Source organism: Podarcis muralis, chromosome 5 (assembly GCF_964188315.1).
Source record: "Podarcis muralis chromosome 5, rPodMur119.hap1.1, whole genome shotgun sequence".
Taxonomy (NCBI): domain Eukaryota; kingdom Metazoa; phylum Chordata; class Lepidosauria; order Squamata; family Lacertidae; genus Podarcis; species Podarcis muralis.
In genome coordinates this window covers 62,986,293-63,003,193 of record NC_135659.1, presented here as the reverse complement: position 1 = coordinate 63,003,193, position 16,901 = coordinate 62,986,293, and the positions used below count along the sequence as shown (strand labels likewise).

Sequence of the window (16,901 nt, the reverse complement as noted above, 5' to 3'; positions counted from 1 at the left end):
TAGTCCAACAATCTGAAGGGCACCATGTTAGCAACCCATTTCAGCTTTTCAGAGAAGACTGCTTAAGCCTTCTGCTTCTCTGCAACGTATCTCTGGCCCCAGCGCATACTTTGGGGGCCATTTTAAATCAGAGCAGTGGTGAGCAAAGGAGCACTCTTCTTGCTTCTCAATAATCCCCTTCTGAAGTAGCCGTTGGGACTGTGCTAACAAGCACCTGCATATAGGTTTTAGTCTGGCCCATATTCTTCTACTTGAAGCAAATATCTACTCTTTAACTTATAGTTGTGTTTATAGAATTTTCACATTCAATACTAAAATGTTGAAAAGTGGAATCTGAAATAGGCACTTTCCTGTAACTGTGTATATTATAGGCACAGGTTTGCGGGACATTGCAGTTTACTGTGTGAACTATCATACCACACAAGCATCACCCCATTTATGCACATTTCACTCATGCCCAACCACGTATACATGCAATGCCAGGAAGTAATTAAATAAAAAGATTTAAACCACAAAAAGGGCAGAAACAGCCATAAAAGAGTGGGGAAAGTGCAAAAATGGTGCAAGAAAGAGTGGGGAGATGGCTAGCAATCCCAGGTGCCTTTGCACCAACCTTTGAGGCCTGTAGAGAGCTGGAGTTTGAGAAAGGAGGTTAGGAAGGAGCGATTGTGGTGGAGTCTAGAGGGTGTTTACAGGCTTTTTATATGGTGTTCCCCACTATACGTCATTTCATATATACATGTGGCACTCAGGAATGTAACCGGCGAGGTACCTGCATTTCTTTGCACGTTTATTTACTGAATGTGAGTGCGGAAATGCAGCATTAGCTAAAGATTAGCAAAGAGAATTTTGGCTTTAACACAATTTAAATTCAGACACATGTTAAAAGATGGGAAGTAGATCAGATCACAGATACAAGTATTATTTGATTTTTAAGATAAATATGGCCCTAAATTCGGTATCTTGCAGTTTTTGAATGTGCTGCTGCATCGTATGTCCCTTTATTGCTTTTTCTCATTAAAAATATATATGTAGGGACACATATCTTCCAGAGACCATATGCTGAGTTCATAGAGATGAGGGAGCCATACACAGTTATTATGGGATGCAGCACTATGGAAGCCTACTAATACTGATGATGCAGTGGCCTTTGCGGACCACCCTAAATAGAATACTGCCTCTCTCATTTAACACATGAGTAAAGGGTGAAAGGGGTATTAAAGGTAAAAGAAAGGGAAGGAAAAGAAAGGGCAGAAATAAGCTGAGTCTACCTAGTACACTGATTTGCTTCTGAAGTTGCGGGGATGGCCCAATTTTCCTTGTACTGCTATCCTCTTGGATGTTTCACTTGAAAGGTCATTGCTGAGTAGGTTAGGACTGGCCACTGCTACTTTACTCTTTGGCAGCAAACTATGTTCTTTGGTAGCTGTTGTGCTCTGCTGCATCTCTCTGCTCTCTCTTCTTGCCCTGTCAGAGAATGGGAAGTATGGTCAACCCACTCTTTCAGCTAACCAATCTAGGCCTCTCCACCTCTCTAGGCTCAATGGAGAGCTCCACCTATATACTTGTTCCATGTCTCAGGGGGGTCATCTGTATGGAAGTATATCACTACTGTGAGGCGACCAAAACTGCAGCAAGGTACCAAACAAGGTGCAAAACCTATATCATTCTATATAAATTGGTGGGAATGGATTGGAACCAAAACCAACCCAATCCACTACACCATAATATAAAAACCACAATATCATTGCAGACAGAATACTATTTTTACTTTTAAAAGATGCTGCATTTATCTTTGAAAAGTAATTACAGAAAATAGGCTTCCTTCTCCCTCACGGAAGTGCTTTGTGGATGTACAAGGCCTTCTTTTCACTGTAACCCCCTGCCCATTTATCTAAGAGCAGGTCCCATTGGACTCAATGGGATTTACCTCTGAGTAGACATGTGCAGGATTGCACAGTTAATCACAATAGCCAGTAGATTGTTTTTTCACTATTAGATCTCAAGACCCAGTGATGGGGCTCTGCTGGAGATGTTAGCATATGGACAGGCAGACATAATGATGTTTCAGGTATCTGGAGACAACAAGCTTTAACAGAAGCCATGAAAGGCTTTAAAATAAATACTAGCAATTGAATCTGGAGGCAATGCAGTTTGTGAAACACTAGCATAATATGACCACAACACTTAATCCCAGTTAGCAATTTTGCAGCCCCAGATTGAACTAATTGCTGTTTCTGAATTGGCTTAATCTCAGTCCAATATATAATTCAGTACACAAGTATAAATCTGGAGCATGACCACATGTGTTGGAAAACATGAAATTGTAATCAAAAGGCAAGTATGGCATCCAGCAAGATGTCTCTTTATGTCAAACCTGTATAGAAGGTGGAACCAGTTCAATATCTATTATTAGGTCTTGAAAGCTGCTTCCTTTAAGGAATTGATTGTGTGTATTGTGTCATAAGAAAAGGTTGTGGGCTTCTAGGAAGGCCACAACATGAGACAGTACAGTATGGGATGGTGGGCTTCCCTTAAAGGCACTGGACTGCTGCCCAGTCATCTTAGATACACAAGGGTAGCATAGGAGAGATGAGCTATCTTCCCTTTTTGGGGATTTCCTGTTGTTATTCTGTCTCTCACAGCTACAATAAACCTACCATTAAAATTATGGACTGGTCATTTCTTCGTCAGAGGGCAAATGGGAAAATTTAGCAGGGGATCAAATACTTTTCCCCCTCACTGTAACTCCGAACAGCTTGGTTAAGATGTATAGAACAGAATCAGATATGTGCTGGAAATGTAAAGAAATGTAGGGAACATTTTTTCATATGTGGTGGATATGTAAAAAGGTAAAATAATATTGGGAGATGATCTACAGTGAGTTGAAAAAATGTTTAAAATAACTTTCCCAAAAAGATCGGAGTCCTTCCTGTTGGGAATAGTTCAGACAGAAATTCCTAGGTGCCAGAAAAAATTATTAATGTATGCAACAATGGCGGCTTAAGTTTTGTTAGCCCCAAAATAGAAAGCGACGGAGGTCCCAGGCAAGGAGGATTGGCAACTTAACATGTTAGAATATGCAGAACTAGCAGGTTTAACACATAGAATAAGAGAGCAAGAAGAACATGTATTCAAAGAAGAGTGCAAAATATTTATTGAGTATATGGAAGTAATTGTATACAGCTGAAAACACTGGCAACATTAAGATAAATTCAACCGTGTAATGAATATTTGAGTGATGTAAGAGTGGAGAACTGATTAAAATGGTTAAAGTAAAATGTGCAGGAATGATAGACAAGCAAAATGAACCATGGAAGGAGGAGGGAAGTCATTGGAGATAAAATAGTATGAAAATTTTTGTTTTGAGATGTAAAATTGAAAATTCAATAAAACAGAAACAGAAAACAGAAAATAAAAGAGTTTAGTAGTAAGAGATGTTTTACCTTTCTAAGTAAAATTTCTGATAAACCATTTTGGTTCCAACAATCAATACAGGTAATAGGCACCCTAAAAGGAAAAAAAAACACACACAAGAAAAATACACCATATTATCCTATTAAAAAAGGCTCATGAGAGGCCAAGAAAACATGCATAATTCAAAACTAGTTTTGAAAATGTCCTTCAAATGTTACTCAAGGCATAATAACACCTATTGAATGTTAACAATAAAATGCGATGATTTGTCATTAGGTGATCATAAGTTACTTCAAGACAAAAAAACACCAATTAGTATGATGGAGTAAAGGTTGGTGATTCACTGCCTACACTGCTATTTAGTACCAGAAATCATTTTAAATTATTACCAGTAAATACCGTGTGTGTGTTGTGTGTGACAATGTACTTGTAGATTTTGGACCCAAGGATGAGATTCATCAATTGATGAGCAAATATTTGAGCACCAGTGCTAAACTGATAAAATGTGGAAAATTTACAAAGCATCAATGGTGTGCACAATGTTCAGAGTCAATTCAACAAAAAGTAAATCCTGTCTAGCAAAGAAAAACATGGGAGAAACTTCTAGGGGCATGAGCTGATTTTTAATTCATGCTTAATTTTCCCTTTTGAAAACCAGGGGACTTAATTTAATAAGGAGAATTAAGCATGGACTTAACTCTCTCCAAAAAGTGAAACTTCAAAATGCTTATCTCTGACCCAGTATTTTTTGCTATTGGTAAAAAGCATCTGAAATTGTACAAAGCACTGGTATTTAAATATGTTTAATACATCTTCCTGTTTCTCCCATTCATTTTCAATAAATTACATACCAGCTATAAGTACTCTCAGGAAAATACCTAGAAAAGAAGGGGAAATGGTTCTAATAAGCAAACTTCTCAGAAAAGAACATTGTAAGACTATTTCTCGAAAGTCTACTCATTCAGACTGGCAGTCTCATAAGAAAGTACTGCAGCTCAAGGTGGATTTCATATCACAACTGGTTGATATGCTTCATTTACTGCACGTACTCTCATATATGACTTGGCCACTTTAAACTTTCTCCTATACTAATCTAGAAATCATACAGGTTTAAAAGAATAATCATTGACTTTATTTGACTCATTAATTCCAAATCCCTTTTTTCTTTTTTCCCTTTTTGCTAGGATTAGAATTTCCTTTTACAATACTAAAGCTGCAAGTCTCATTTTAAAAATAAGTTACATACTTACAAATCCTCACATTTCATGAAAACAGAGCTATACTCACATCCTTGAGCTGCTTAGAGGAAAGGTAGGAAATAAATGTAATAATAAAACAATGGTTTTAAACTCATGATGCACCAAAATACCTTAGTCTGTTTTAAGAAGCTGTGTGAAATTGGTTCAAGAAATGTGAGGGGGATAGCAACAGATACATATAAAATACTTGATTTTTCAGTTTAAACATGGTAGATAAATCACTCTAGGAATCAGATCTCAACGTGTCACAGAGGGTGCATGGGCACACACCTCTTTTTAAAACTATTCCCACTAAAATTAAAGAATCAACACTGAAACTTATTCATAGATGGCACTGGACTCCAGTATGCCTACATTACACTGACAACTCCATTCCACCTGTATATTGGAGAGGTAACCAAGTATTAGAGACCTTCATTCATCTTTGGTGTGAGTGCTCAAAGGTACAAGTTTTTGGTGATTTGTGTTCATGGCCATATCTGAACTGCTACACCAGAAGGTTGAAATGAAAGCGGGTCTTAGATCCATAGAATTAAAGACTTGGAAGGGGCCACAAGGGTCATCTAGTCCAACCCTCTGCAATGCAGGAATCTTTTTGCCCAATGTGGGGCTCAAACCCGCAATCCTGAGATTAAGAGTCTTACAGTATGTTCTACCAAATGAGCTATCTCACAGGCATAGCTTTGCTTTCTCTACTGTGCATGTGTAGAAGGACACAGAAGGCTGTTCATTTCGTAAATGGTGTAACAGAGTGTGGCATCTGGCGCTAATGGACAAGATCATACAAAAGTGTTAGCTAGATAGAAGGGAAACTACAAACGACATGCTTGAAACAGATTGGTTTCAGTTTATTTCTTTTACTAGCTCCCAAACAGAAGTGCTCAAACCTACGGTATCTCACAGCTCCTTCTGGAGAGGTTCATTGGCCATCTTCTTCAATATATGTTTATATGATGAAAATATACTTGTATGTACCGTATTTTTCGCCCTATAGGACGCACCATCCCATAAGGCGCACCTAGTTTTTTGGGGGGGAAATAAAGGGGAAAAATTATTTTCCCCCCAGGCGCGGGGCTGGGGCGGGGGAGGCCCGAGCTTCCCCCGACCCCAGCCCCCAAACAGGCAGCTCTCTGTAAGCCGTAGGAGCCCAGCGCTGGCTCCCGTTGCTTGTGGAGAGGTCCGCGAAGCCTGGATGCGCTGATCTCAGCGCGCGCAGGCTTCGGCATGCAGGCAACTCGCCGCAAGCAGCGGGAGCGCTCCTGCTGCTTGCGGAGAGGTCCGCGAAGCCTGGAGAGCGAGAGGGGTCGGTGTGCACCGACCCCTCTCGCTCTCCAGGCTTCAGCGAAAGCCTGCATTCGCCCCATAGGACGCACACACATTTCCCCTTCATTTTTGGAGGGGGAAAAGTGCGTCCTATAGGGCGAAAAATACGGTAACTGGCCATAAGGATTAAAACCAATGACTAATTTTGTTTGTTTTGTTTTGTTTTGTTTGCTTTTCAATAAAAACAGTATTACAAAAAAGTAAAAAAGCTGGTTGGGCAGGGACGTGATGGGGTAGGTTCACCTATGAGGGAATGGTGAAAGAAATGGATTCCCCAGTCTCTCAGAATAAATAACCTTCTTCCTAGATCATTATATCAAGTAGTAGAGGAGACTCTGAAGTGACTACAAAGAGGGCGAAGCTAATCCTTTAAATTTTGATGCACTACTGTGAGATAAACTGTCTAGATTTTGTACCTTTATGAAAGCATATATTTAAAAGAAGGCAGTCTCATATCAATGGAAAAATATTTGGCATGTTACATTTTCACAAGGATTAATACTTACTCAGATAACAATGTGGAATATTAGGCAACCATTTTCCCCCACCAATGTATTTAATCTTAGATGATCCTTTCAAAACATAGCCAGCATAGCACTCAATAATAACTTCATCTCCAGGGTAATAGTATTCTTTTTTCCCTTGTTTTATTATTCCATTAAGGATATGGAGTTTAGCAGTGTCCGGGGATAATCTAACTGAAAACAAATAATGATCATAAACAAAGTAACACAAAAGTCCATATAGAAATAAGATTATTTTCCAAAATCTTTCATACTTATACAACTTGATTTGCAAGATGCAGAATGTTCTGTACAAAATGTTAAGAAAACCCATTGATGTTATGTATAGATCTAGAAGGACCTTTTAAGCCTAAGAGTGTAAACAAAAATCATCATTCAGAAAAAAATAGTAGGAGGGCTGACCCCCTACCCCTTTTCGTTGCTTAGATAAAAAGCTGCCAAGCAGGCTCCACTTGAATTGGCCCTCTCCTCCACAATTTCTCCCTTCTCTAAGAGCAGGTCTGTCTGTTTCCCCAAAACTAATATCTGTGAAAAGGGGCAGGAAGGGGCATAATTGTTTCCAGGATGGCACCAGAGGTAATTCCATGCAGACTTCTTAGGGGAGCTACTCCAGAAAAAAATGCACACAATAGACACCTTGCATAAATCTTACTAATTTTCTTTCACGACTGCATGAGGCAAAAGTTACAAGGGTGGCTTTTTTTACTCCTTTGTTATGCATCAATATGCTATCTAGTGCTATTTTTCTAGAAAAAGAGGTGCCAGAACACACCATGAGCACCTCCTTCATTGTCTTTGAAAGGCAATGGTGCCCACCTGAGAGAGGTCCTGGAACTGAGTTCTGGTGAGTTCCGGCTGGGGAAAAAAGCCCTGATGCTATCTGAGCCAGGGTGTTGAGATTTTTGATTCATCACCAGAGTAGCTTTGTTGCTGCTACCTCCTGTGGTGTGGCTGGACTCTTAGGCCATGGTTGCAAAGCTGTGTGTGTGTGATGCATCAAAATATTGATTACAGTGGTACCTCTACCTATGTTCACCTCAGGTTACGTATCCTTCAGGATACACATGCGACGAACCTGGAAGTATTTTTCCGGGTTTCGCCACGTGTGCATGCACAGAAGCAGTCCCTCTGGTTGCAGAAACCTCGGGATCTGACTGGAGTTCCAGAACGGATCCCATCCACAACCGGAGGTACCACTGTACTAGTTTGTGGATCCTTAGGAGAGGTAAATGGTGTGTGTGTGTGTGTGTGTGAGAGAGAGAGAGAGAGAGAGAGAGAGAGAGAGAGGGAGGGAGACCCAGCATCACCCTCTTTTTACTTGTCCCAACAATTCACAAGCTAGCTATTGAGTAAGACACACAGCATTCACCTTTGCAACCATGGCCTAAACACCATCATTTTAGCTTCATCCCAATCCTGTATTACAAGGAATGAGAGAATTCAACAGTTGCAGTTTATAGTTGACGCTACACTGGGCATTTTGTTACTTGAAATAACTATTATTTTTACTTTGTCCCATTGTTTCTAGTCTTTGCTTTGCAAATAAAGTAAAACAATGTACATTTAAATCCATCAATTAGTGCATTAATGCATTGCCTCTTCCACAAACATTTAGCACAATACTGTCAAATAAAGCAGCACTATGTTAATATTAGTACAGTAGCACTATCATTTATTATTTATTTATCAAATTTATATCCCTCCTTTTCTCCTGAAAGGAACCCAGGTAGTAGCTTCCCTGCAAAGAAACCCAGAAGTGAATGAGATGAGATGAGATGCACTCTATATTAGAGAAAAGGCCTGTGGATTAAAATATATTATTCACTATTTCATTTTATTAAGGAGATAATGTTTTAATATTAGAACATTAGCAGGGGAAAGCAAACTATTAAATCATTCACTATAATGGGTTGTAGTCAATGCAGCACTAAGGTGAATGTTCCATCAGTGCAAGGATTTATCCTTGTGCAATTGACAGTTCTCCTGTTCCTCCAAGATCTCTTCTGTGGGTTTCACTATCTCTTTGGAGATATAGGAATGGTGCAAGCCATACATGGGAGGAGATGGGTGAAATCTCCTTCCAGTAGTATAAAAACTAGTTGACTACCACCCATTATATTTTCATTGCCCGAAGAATGCTAAATTGGGTGGTATATAAATATTATGAAAAAATGCATGCATGCATAAACATGTATATATACATAGAATATAACTGTATACCTGGAAGGAGTAGTTTTTCTCCCTTTTTGATAACACTAGAACTTATAACACTTAGAAGCTGTTCCAGTGAAGCTGAATGCTGGAGTATTCAGAACCTTATTCGTGTAACATATAAACTATGGAACTCGTCCGCCCCCCCCCCCCAAGAGGCAGTGATGACCACCAACTTAGATGGCTTTAGAAGAGATTTAGACAAATTAATGGAAGATAAAATTATCAGCAGCTATTAGCCATGATGGATATGATCTGTCTCCACGGTCAAAGACTGTATACTTCTGAATACTTGTTGTTGGAAAGCTCACAAGAGGAGGGTGCTCTTGTGCTTGGGTGTCCTGGCTTGCATGCTTCCCATAGGCATCTGGTTGGTCACTGTAAGAATATGATGTTGGGGGGTCTTTCACCTGCTCTAGCAGGATGTTCTTATATTTAAGTTTTTTTAAATTCAGCACAACTGATTGATACAGTTATGGTTTTGTAAAACCAGTGAAAATAAACAATTTCTTCCTTTAGTATGCTATACACACACAAAGCAGAAGCCTGCCAATTTGTTCTCTGACAGCTGGATGTGGGACATCTTTTTCTCAAGCAATATAAACAGGAAAAGGATTTTATTCTTCATCAAATAAAATATATTCCTTCTAGTTGTTCTGAGATTTAAACCCAGGAAAAAAGAAAGAATGGTGGGATGTAAGAAATGAATAGCTTCAGGAGGTGTTCAGATAAGGTTTGGGTCCAGGTTGCCTATCTCTGATTTAGACAATTGGGAAACAGTATCTGTCTTGAGCATGGTATTAGAAGCAGAGTACCATTTAACCTACAGTTGCTGTGAAAAGGAAAACTCTGTGATGAGGATTAGAAAAAAGGATGAAAAATGAAACTGCCAATTGCATGCCTTTATATAAATCTATGGTGCAACAACACTTTGAATATTGTGTACAGCTCTGCTTACTGCAATGCAAAAAGCAGTATTGTAGAGGTGGAAATGATGCAGAAAAGGAAAAGGAAGTTTATGAATGGACTGGAGCAACTCTTTGTGGAAAGGGTATAATATTTAGGGCATTTTAATTAGGAAAAAAAGATAAGGGGGGTCATTATCGGCTTTAGATCCATTTCAGTCCGGTTTCCGTCCTGGTTTTGGGACCGAGACGGCTCTGGTTGCCCTCCGTAAACAACTGGATCGAGGCGGGTCAGGACTACTGATCCTTTTAGATTTGTCAGCAGCCTTTGACATGGTCGATCATGATCTTCTGGACCACCGCCTCGCAGACGTGGGGATACAGGGCATAGTCCGTAACTGGCTGTGCTCTTTTATCTCTGGTCAGGGACAGAGGGTGGCACTAGGGAGAGAAATGTCGTTGCGCCATTTCTTGGTGTGTGGAGTGCCGCAGGGCGCAATTCTCTCCCCGATGCTTTTTAACATCTTTATGCGCCCCCTTGCCCAGATTATCCGGAGCTTTGGGCTGGGCTGTCACCAATATGCTGATGACACTCAGCTCTATCTGCTGATGGATGGCCACACCGACTCGGCCCCGAACACACTGACCAGATGCTTGGAAGCTGTGGCTGGATGGTTTCGTGGGAGCCGATTGAAACTAAATCCTTCGAAGACAGAGGTCCCATGGCTGGGTCGGGATGGCATGGGGATGAGGGACCAACTCCCTTCTCTTGCGGGAGTTAGTGCCATTGCCTTCCATTAAGAGTTTGGGTGTAATCCTTGACGCCTCCCTTTCCATGGAGGCGCAAGTTACAGCAACAGGCGACATTTTTCCACCTTCGCCACATCAAGCAGTTGGTCCCTTACCGTTCCCGCCCCAACCTAGCCACAGTGATCCATGTGACGGTCATCTCCAGGCTTGACTACTGTAATTCGCTCTACGCGGGGATGCCCTTGAAGCTGACCCTGAAACTCCAGAGGGTGCAGAATGCTGCAGCGAGGCTCCTCACGGGGTCTCTGCCATGGGAGCATATTCACCCAGTGCTTTTCAAACTGCACTGGCAGTAGAGTACAGGGTCAGATTTAAGGTGCTGCTTTTGACCTTTAAAGCCCTTCACGGCCTAGGACCCTCGTACCTACGGGACTGCCTCTCCCGGTATGCCCCACAGAGAGCCTCAAGGTCCATAAATAGCAACACCCTAGTGGTCCCGGGCCCTAAGGAAGTTAGATTGGCTTCAACCAGAGCCAGGGCCTTTTCAACTCTGGCTCCGGCCTGGTGGAACGCTCTGCCTCATGAGACCAGGGCCCTGTAGGATCTGATTTCTTTCCGCAGGGCCTGTAAGACAGAGTTGTTCCGCCTGGCCTTTGGCTTGGAGCCAGTTTGATTCCCTCCCTCTCTTTCTTTTTTCCTTTCCTTCTCCGGCGAGGAGATATTTTAATGTTGTATTTTAATTTTGTTTTTAAGTTGTAATCATTCAACTTGTTTTTATTATTGATTGTAAGCCGCTCTGAGCCTGGCCTTGGCTGGAGAGGGCGGGCTATAAATAAAAATTATTATTATTATTATTATTATTATTATTATTATTATTATAGAGGTATATAAAGTGATGCACGGTGTGAAGAAAAATTGATACTTTTCTCCCCTTCTCATAGTATACTAGAGTCCAAGGTCATCAAATAAATCTGATTAGGAGATTCAGGATTGACAAAACAAAGCTCTTCATGCAACACAGTTAAACTATCTACCGTATTTTTCGCCCTATAGGACACACTTTTCCCTCTCCAAAAATGAAGGGGAAATGTGTGTGCGTCCTATGGGGTGAATGCAGACTTTCGCTGAAGCCTGGAGAGCGAGAGGGGTCGGTGCACACCGACCCCTCTCGCTCTCCAGGCTTCAGGAGAACCCCAGCGCCAGACCCACAAGGTCGGGGGACAGAGGGAGGCGGAACGCCACCATCCCGCTGTCTCCCGAAGTGGTTTGGAGGCTGACCGCGGGGAGACCCCGCCGCCAGCCCCGCAAGCTCCGAGGACAGTGGGGAGGCGCAGCGCATCTTCCCGCTGTCCCCGCACCTGATCTGAAGGTGGGCGGCGGGGAGAAGAGTGCTTCTCCCCGCTGCCTGCCCCACAAGCTCTGGGGACAGCTGGGAGGCGCAGCATGTCTTCCAGCTGTCCCCGGACCTGGTCTGAAGGCGGGTGGCGGGGAGAAGAGCGCTTCTCCCCGCTGCCTGCCTCGCAAGCTCCGGGGACAGCTGGGAGGCACAGCACGTCTTCCCGCTGTCCCCGGACCTGGTCTGAAGGCGGGCTGCGGGGAGAATAGCGCTTCTCCCCGCTGCCGGCCCCACAAGCGCCTGGGGGGGAAACAATTTTTTTTTCTTTATTTCCTCCCCAAAAAACTTGGTGCATCCTATGGGGCAAAAAATACAGTAATTCATTACTACAAAATGTAGCTATGGAAGCCAACTTGGACAGTTTTGAAAAGGGATTGGATAATCTGATGGAGAATAAGGCTATCAAGGTCTATATGATATAGTCATAATTGTTATATATCAACGGCAACATGCCTCTCAATACCAATTGCTGGGGGAGAGTGCAATTGCACCATGTGCTGGGTGAGGGCTTCCCATAGGCCACTGTGTGAACAGAATGCTGGACTAGACGGGCCTTTGCTGGGCTTATCTAAATTTATTCCCCGGGGGCAGACCCAAGCAAAGCCCATTGGTTGGTTGCCCCCGTCCCTGGGAATCCCCGGGCTCAGGCCTGCCAGCCAAAGGCCAATCTGCAGGCAGGCCCGCAGTCCTCCCCAGCCGACTGCTGGATCACTGACCAGGCTGCAATGCCGCCTGACCATCTAAGGTAAGTAGACTTGTCTACCTAGTAGGGTTTTAAAGTTTTTGTCTTCTGTATCAACAGACCTCAATACCACAGAGCTGGCTTTGTACATACAGAAACAAAGTTGTACAGGCGGATCCCACTGGTTGTAGCCTTTGCACTGTGCTTTCATCTCCATGGTTTCATCAGGAAAAGAATACTTTTTATCACACCGCACAGAAATGATACTTCCAAGGTTATAATAAGGTTGTGGTGGATACACACTTCCTTTTAGAATTACTGGAGCACCACAAATATCTTGAGAAACTATAACAAGAAAAATAAAACCACAAAATATATAAAATAATGTCAACATAATTTTAGCCTTGCTTTTATAAGTTTGTGGTAAGATTCAAGGTATTACCATAATATCACCTACCTGAATTTTGAGTAATCTATGAAAGTAAATCACAAAATGCAGTTTACTACTACCGTATTTTTTGCTCTATAGGATGCACCTTTTCCCCTCCAAAAATGAAGGGGAAATGTGTGTGCGTCCTATGGAGCGAATGCGGGCTTTCGCTGAAGCCTGCAGAGTGAGAGGGGTCGGTGCGCACCGACCCCTCTCGCTCTCCAGGCTTCAGGCAGCCATCCGCAAGCCTTCAGAGCGCTGCGGGAGTTCCCGCCAGGCTCCGAAGGCTTGCGGATAGCAGCCTGCAGCCCGGGGAGCGCAGCGCCAACTCCCGCTGCGCTACCCGGGCTTCAGCCAGCTATCTGCAAGCCTTCGGAGCCTGGTGGGAGTTCCCGCTGGGCTCCGAAGGCTTGCGGATAGCAGTCTGCATCCTGAAGCCCGGGGAGCGTAGCACCAACTCCCGCTGCACTCCCTGGGCTTCAGGCAGCTATCCGCAAGCCTTCGGAGCACGCCCCCAGCCCCGCAAGCTCCAGGAGCGGCGGCGAGGTTGCACGCAATCTTGCCGTTGCTCCCGGACCTGTTCTGGGGGCTGGGGTTGGGGGAAGCTTGGGCTTCCCCGCCCCAGCCCCACGGCTAAAAACGAAGCCAAGACAGCGAGCAGGATCCATCCCACTCGCTATCTTGGCTTCTGCCAAAGCCGCGCGCAGCCTCTCCCAGCTGGAGAGGTTGCACATGGCTAAAGAGGAAGCCATTCCCCCCCCTAAAAACTAGGTGCGGCCTATGGTCCGGTGCGCCCAACGGAGCGAAAAATACGGTAATTGCTTCATGGCCAAGTCATGCAAATCCCATTCCTGTGACATCACCAAAAGTAACTTCTGTTCTCTGAGCATTTTCTGAGCAGTCACACATTGGGCAGGCTTGTAAAATAGCCACTTGACTGGTTGTGGTAAGCACAGCTCACAGGCAACCAGGCTAAGAAACTTTATCAGGCAGCTTCTTTCTTTTTGGGCATAAATGACTAACAAAAATCAAAGGAGAGGGTGCCCAAATATATGTAAGAAAAGACAAAGTAACAGATGGGGAACTACCTTCATAGATGACAGCCATAGATCCCCTTTAGTACCTCAGTTTTTTTCTATCTTACTTTCATAAAAACACCATGCAAAATGTTAACATTTGTTTAATAATATTGTTATAGGTTGGTGGGTGCTATAATTTAATTAAGGCTTGAATGTTAAAACTGTGTATCAGACCCCCAAGTGTTAGAATGTAATCAAGAATGTAATCTTAGAACAAGTCTAAGATGTATGTTAGAACCCTCTGAAATTAGCATTTATGAAAAGCTAATTATGTCAGGCAAACTTCCTAGAGTGTATATTAGACATTTCTAAAGCCTGGGAGATCAACACGTGTCAAGAGCTAATTAAGTCATTTAATTTCTTTTTGAGGTGTTAGCCTGGGGCACCCTTGTATCGTAGACTCAGGTTGTATATTTGTGTAAATAAACCAAATATCATAAAGACACCCTAGGCTCCACTGTGCTTCATTTTCCAAAAGGAAACACAGACCCTAGATAAGTGTCTGATACTCCCTGGACTCTGGCACTGCTGTGTTGTTTAACAATGTTATAATATGTACATATATAAAGTCACAATAATATGACATCTCCTTTGTTTCTTCTGTAAGCTCTAAACCATTTGGATTCAACCAAATGGTTGAATATTACAAAGGACTGTAATAAAAATGGGATTCCAATATAAAAAAATGAATTCTGAAAAACTTCCTAAGATAATGGAATCTGAACATTCAAATTCAAAACTGCAATCCAAGAGGGAAGAATTTAGAATCCTGAGCAAGGAGTAAGTATACCAGTATGTTGCTGCTGGTCAAAATTTGGCTGAGGTCTTACAAAACAGAGGACCATCTATGACTGATTCTCCATGCTGATTTTGATGAAATATGAAATGAGATTTAATCCTGGAAATCTTGTCAGTTTATAATCTGTATTGTTTGCAGAATTTCTTTGTTTTATAAATAGTGGCCACAGCTTTGAGAATCTATTTGTATATTGTAATTTTGTATGCTTTGTACACATATCTACACATGTTCTCATATGTTCAAGTTCTAATAATTATTATTTCTGATATCTTTCATTTGAGTTTGCATGACTTTGGCTTTTGTTACAAATAACTAACATACATCTGTAGGACTAGTGAGGCTAAATAAGCTCTCTTTAAGCTATCTGTTTCAACATACAGTACTTCTTTGCATGCCTGCATTTGGGAATGTGCACGCCCTAGGCATAAATGTCATTTTAAATGGCTTCTTCTTGTTGAATGCAGAAACATAAATGCTAATGTTTTTCTATTTAAAGAATTCTTACCCTTTTTGCAGGATGGCACTTTAGGGATCCAAGTATTGTTCGCCTCACATCGAATGAAATAACTTCCGATCATGAAGTATCCAATTTTACATTCAAATGTAATATTGCCGCCAAAGGTATAGGAATCTTTAAACTCACTTATCTTCTTCATTCCATCTTGAACTACTGGATCTGTACATATAATCACTGAAAGCAGAAAGTAATATTAAAAATCAAAATCCCCTAAAAACAGAATCCTTATATTTCTACGTTATTACAAGTTATTTTTTCTGCTGAACTTTACTAAAAAAATAATATATTCCGTCATCAATCTAGATCTTTGAAAATGAGACTATAAATGCTTTTCTGTGAGACTGCATAGAACACATGATGAAAAAAGGCTCCTGCTATCTTAAGGCCTCTTCCAACAGGTGTTTTCTGTTTGAGGAATACACATTATTTTAGTAATGGCTGCTGCAAATCAAAGGTCTCCAAAATTAGTCCCATCTGCTGAACTAATCCTTAAAAGGTAAAGGTAAAGGTACCCCTGCCCGTACGGGCCAGTCTTGACAGACTCTGGGGTTGTGCGCCCATCTCACTTAAGAGGCCAGGGGCCAGCGCTATCCGGAGACACTTCCGGGTCACGTGGCCAGCGTGACAAAGCTGCATCTGGCGAGCCAGCGCAGCACACGGAAACGCCGTTTACCTTCCCGCCAGTAAGCGGTCCCTATTTATCTACTTGCACCTGGGGGTGCTTTCGAACTGCTAGGTTGGCAGGCGCTGGGACCGAGCAATGGGAGCGCACCCCGCCGCGGGGATTCGAACCGCCAACCTTTCGATCGGCAAGCCCTAGGCGCTGAGGCTTTTACCCACAGCGCCACCCGCGTCCCTGAACTAATCCTTAGAAGGATCCAAATATATTTCCTCCAGTTAGCACTTACACATACAGTATTCCTAGCAATCAAACAGTTCATGGGGAAATTATCTCTCCAACAAGCACTGCCATGTAGCTGTGGCTATACCGCAGCATGTGTGTGAATCAAGAGAGATGAAAGACATTATTACACAATCCACGCAACATTTTCAAACTTTCTTTAAGAAGGAAAATAAAGCCCTCTCTGAAGCACAGCAAAATCCTCTGTGCCATACCAGTAGAAGTACCTACTGGTGGAAATTATTCACTTTGTTAATGGGCAAGAGTCATCTTTCCTGCTTTTTGACTAACAGGGACTAAACCATAACCCAATATTAAACAGATAATTAAAAATGAAGCATTGTTATGTTTTTAATATGAAGTAGTGCTTTACTGTACTTCTCACTAGTCTATAACCCGACTAAAAGATTCTATCTCAGAAAGTGAGGAGAAAAAACAGACTTTTATGAAAAGTATTATAACATCCTACCTCCATCCAGAGAAGAAAAATCCATGTTAATTTGACCAGTTTACTTTTCTCTAGTGGGAATGTATCCAGCCACTGAATGTACAATGATAATTGGGTAGGCTTTAACAAATGGGGATGATGTCACCCATTCTGTATGAAAAAACACCTGACTTTGTTTTACTGCAAGGGGTATGTGGAGTAGACACACTCCTGTACACTAAAATCCTGGGTAAAATCCTTGTTTTCTATGATTCAGCAAT

At 42.2% G+C, this 16,901-nt stretch overlaps 1 protein-coding gene across 9 annotated transcripts in view; it reads right to left on the bottom strand.

Moving 5' to 3' along the window:
* The window catches only part of LOC114599338 (membrane cofactor protein-like), a 33,985-nt gene that overhangs the window by 2,027 nt on the left and 15,057 nt on the right, over positions 1 to 16,901 (bottom strand). For 4 of the 9 annotated variants that reach the window (XM_028734407.2, XM_077929045.1, XM_077929043.1 and 1 more), the window contains exons 7-12: positions 15,281 to 15,466; positions 12,590 to 12,812; positions 6,506 to 6,693; positions 4,269 to 4,295; positions 3,447 to 3,510; positions 1,272 to 1,467 (exon numbers count right to left, since the gene is read on the bottom strand). In XM_028734407.2, coding sequence (XP_028590240.2) covers positions 1,272 to 1,467; positions 3,447 to 3,510; positions 4,269 to 4,295; positions 6,506 to 6,693; positions 12,590 to 12,812; positions 15,281 to 15,466 — 884 coding nt within the window. Of the gene's footprint in view, positions 1 to 1,271; positions 1,468 to 3,446; positions 3,511 to 4,268; positions 4,296 to 6,505; positions 6,698 to 12,589; positions 12,813 to 15,280; positions 15,467 to 16,901 lie in introns of all 9 variants that reach the window. The other 5 variants (XM_077929046.1, XM_077929048.1, XM_077929047.1 and 2 more) reach the window with 5 other exon arrangements.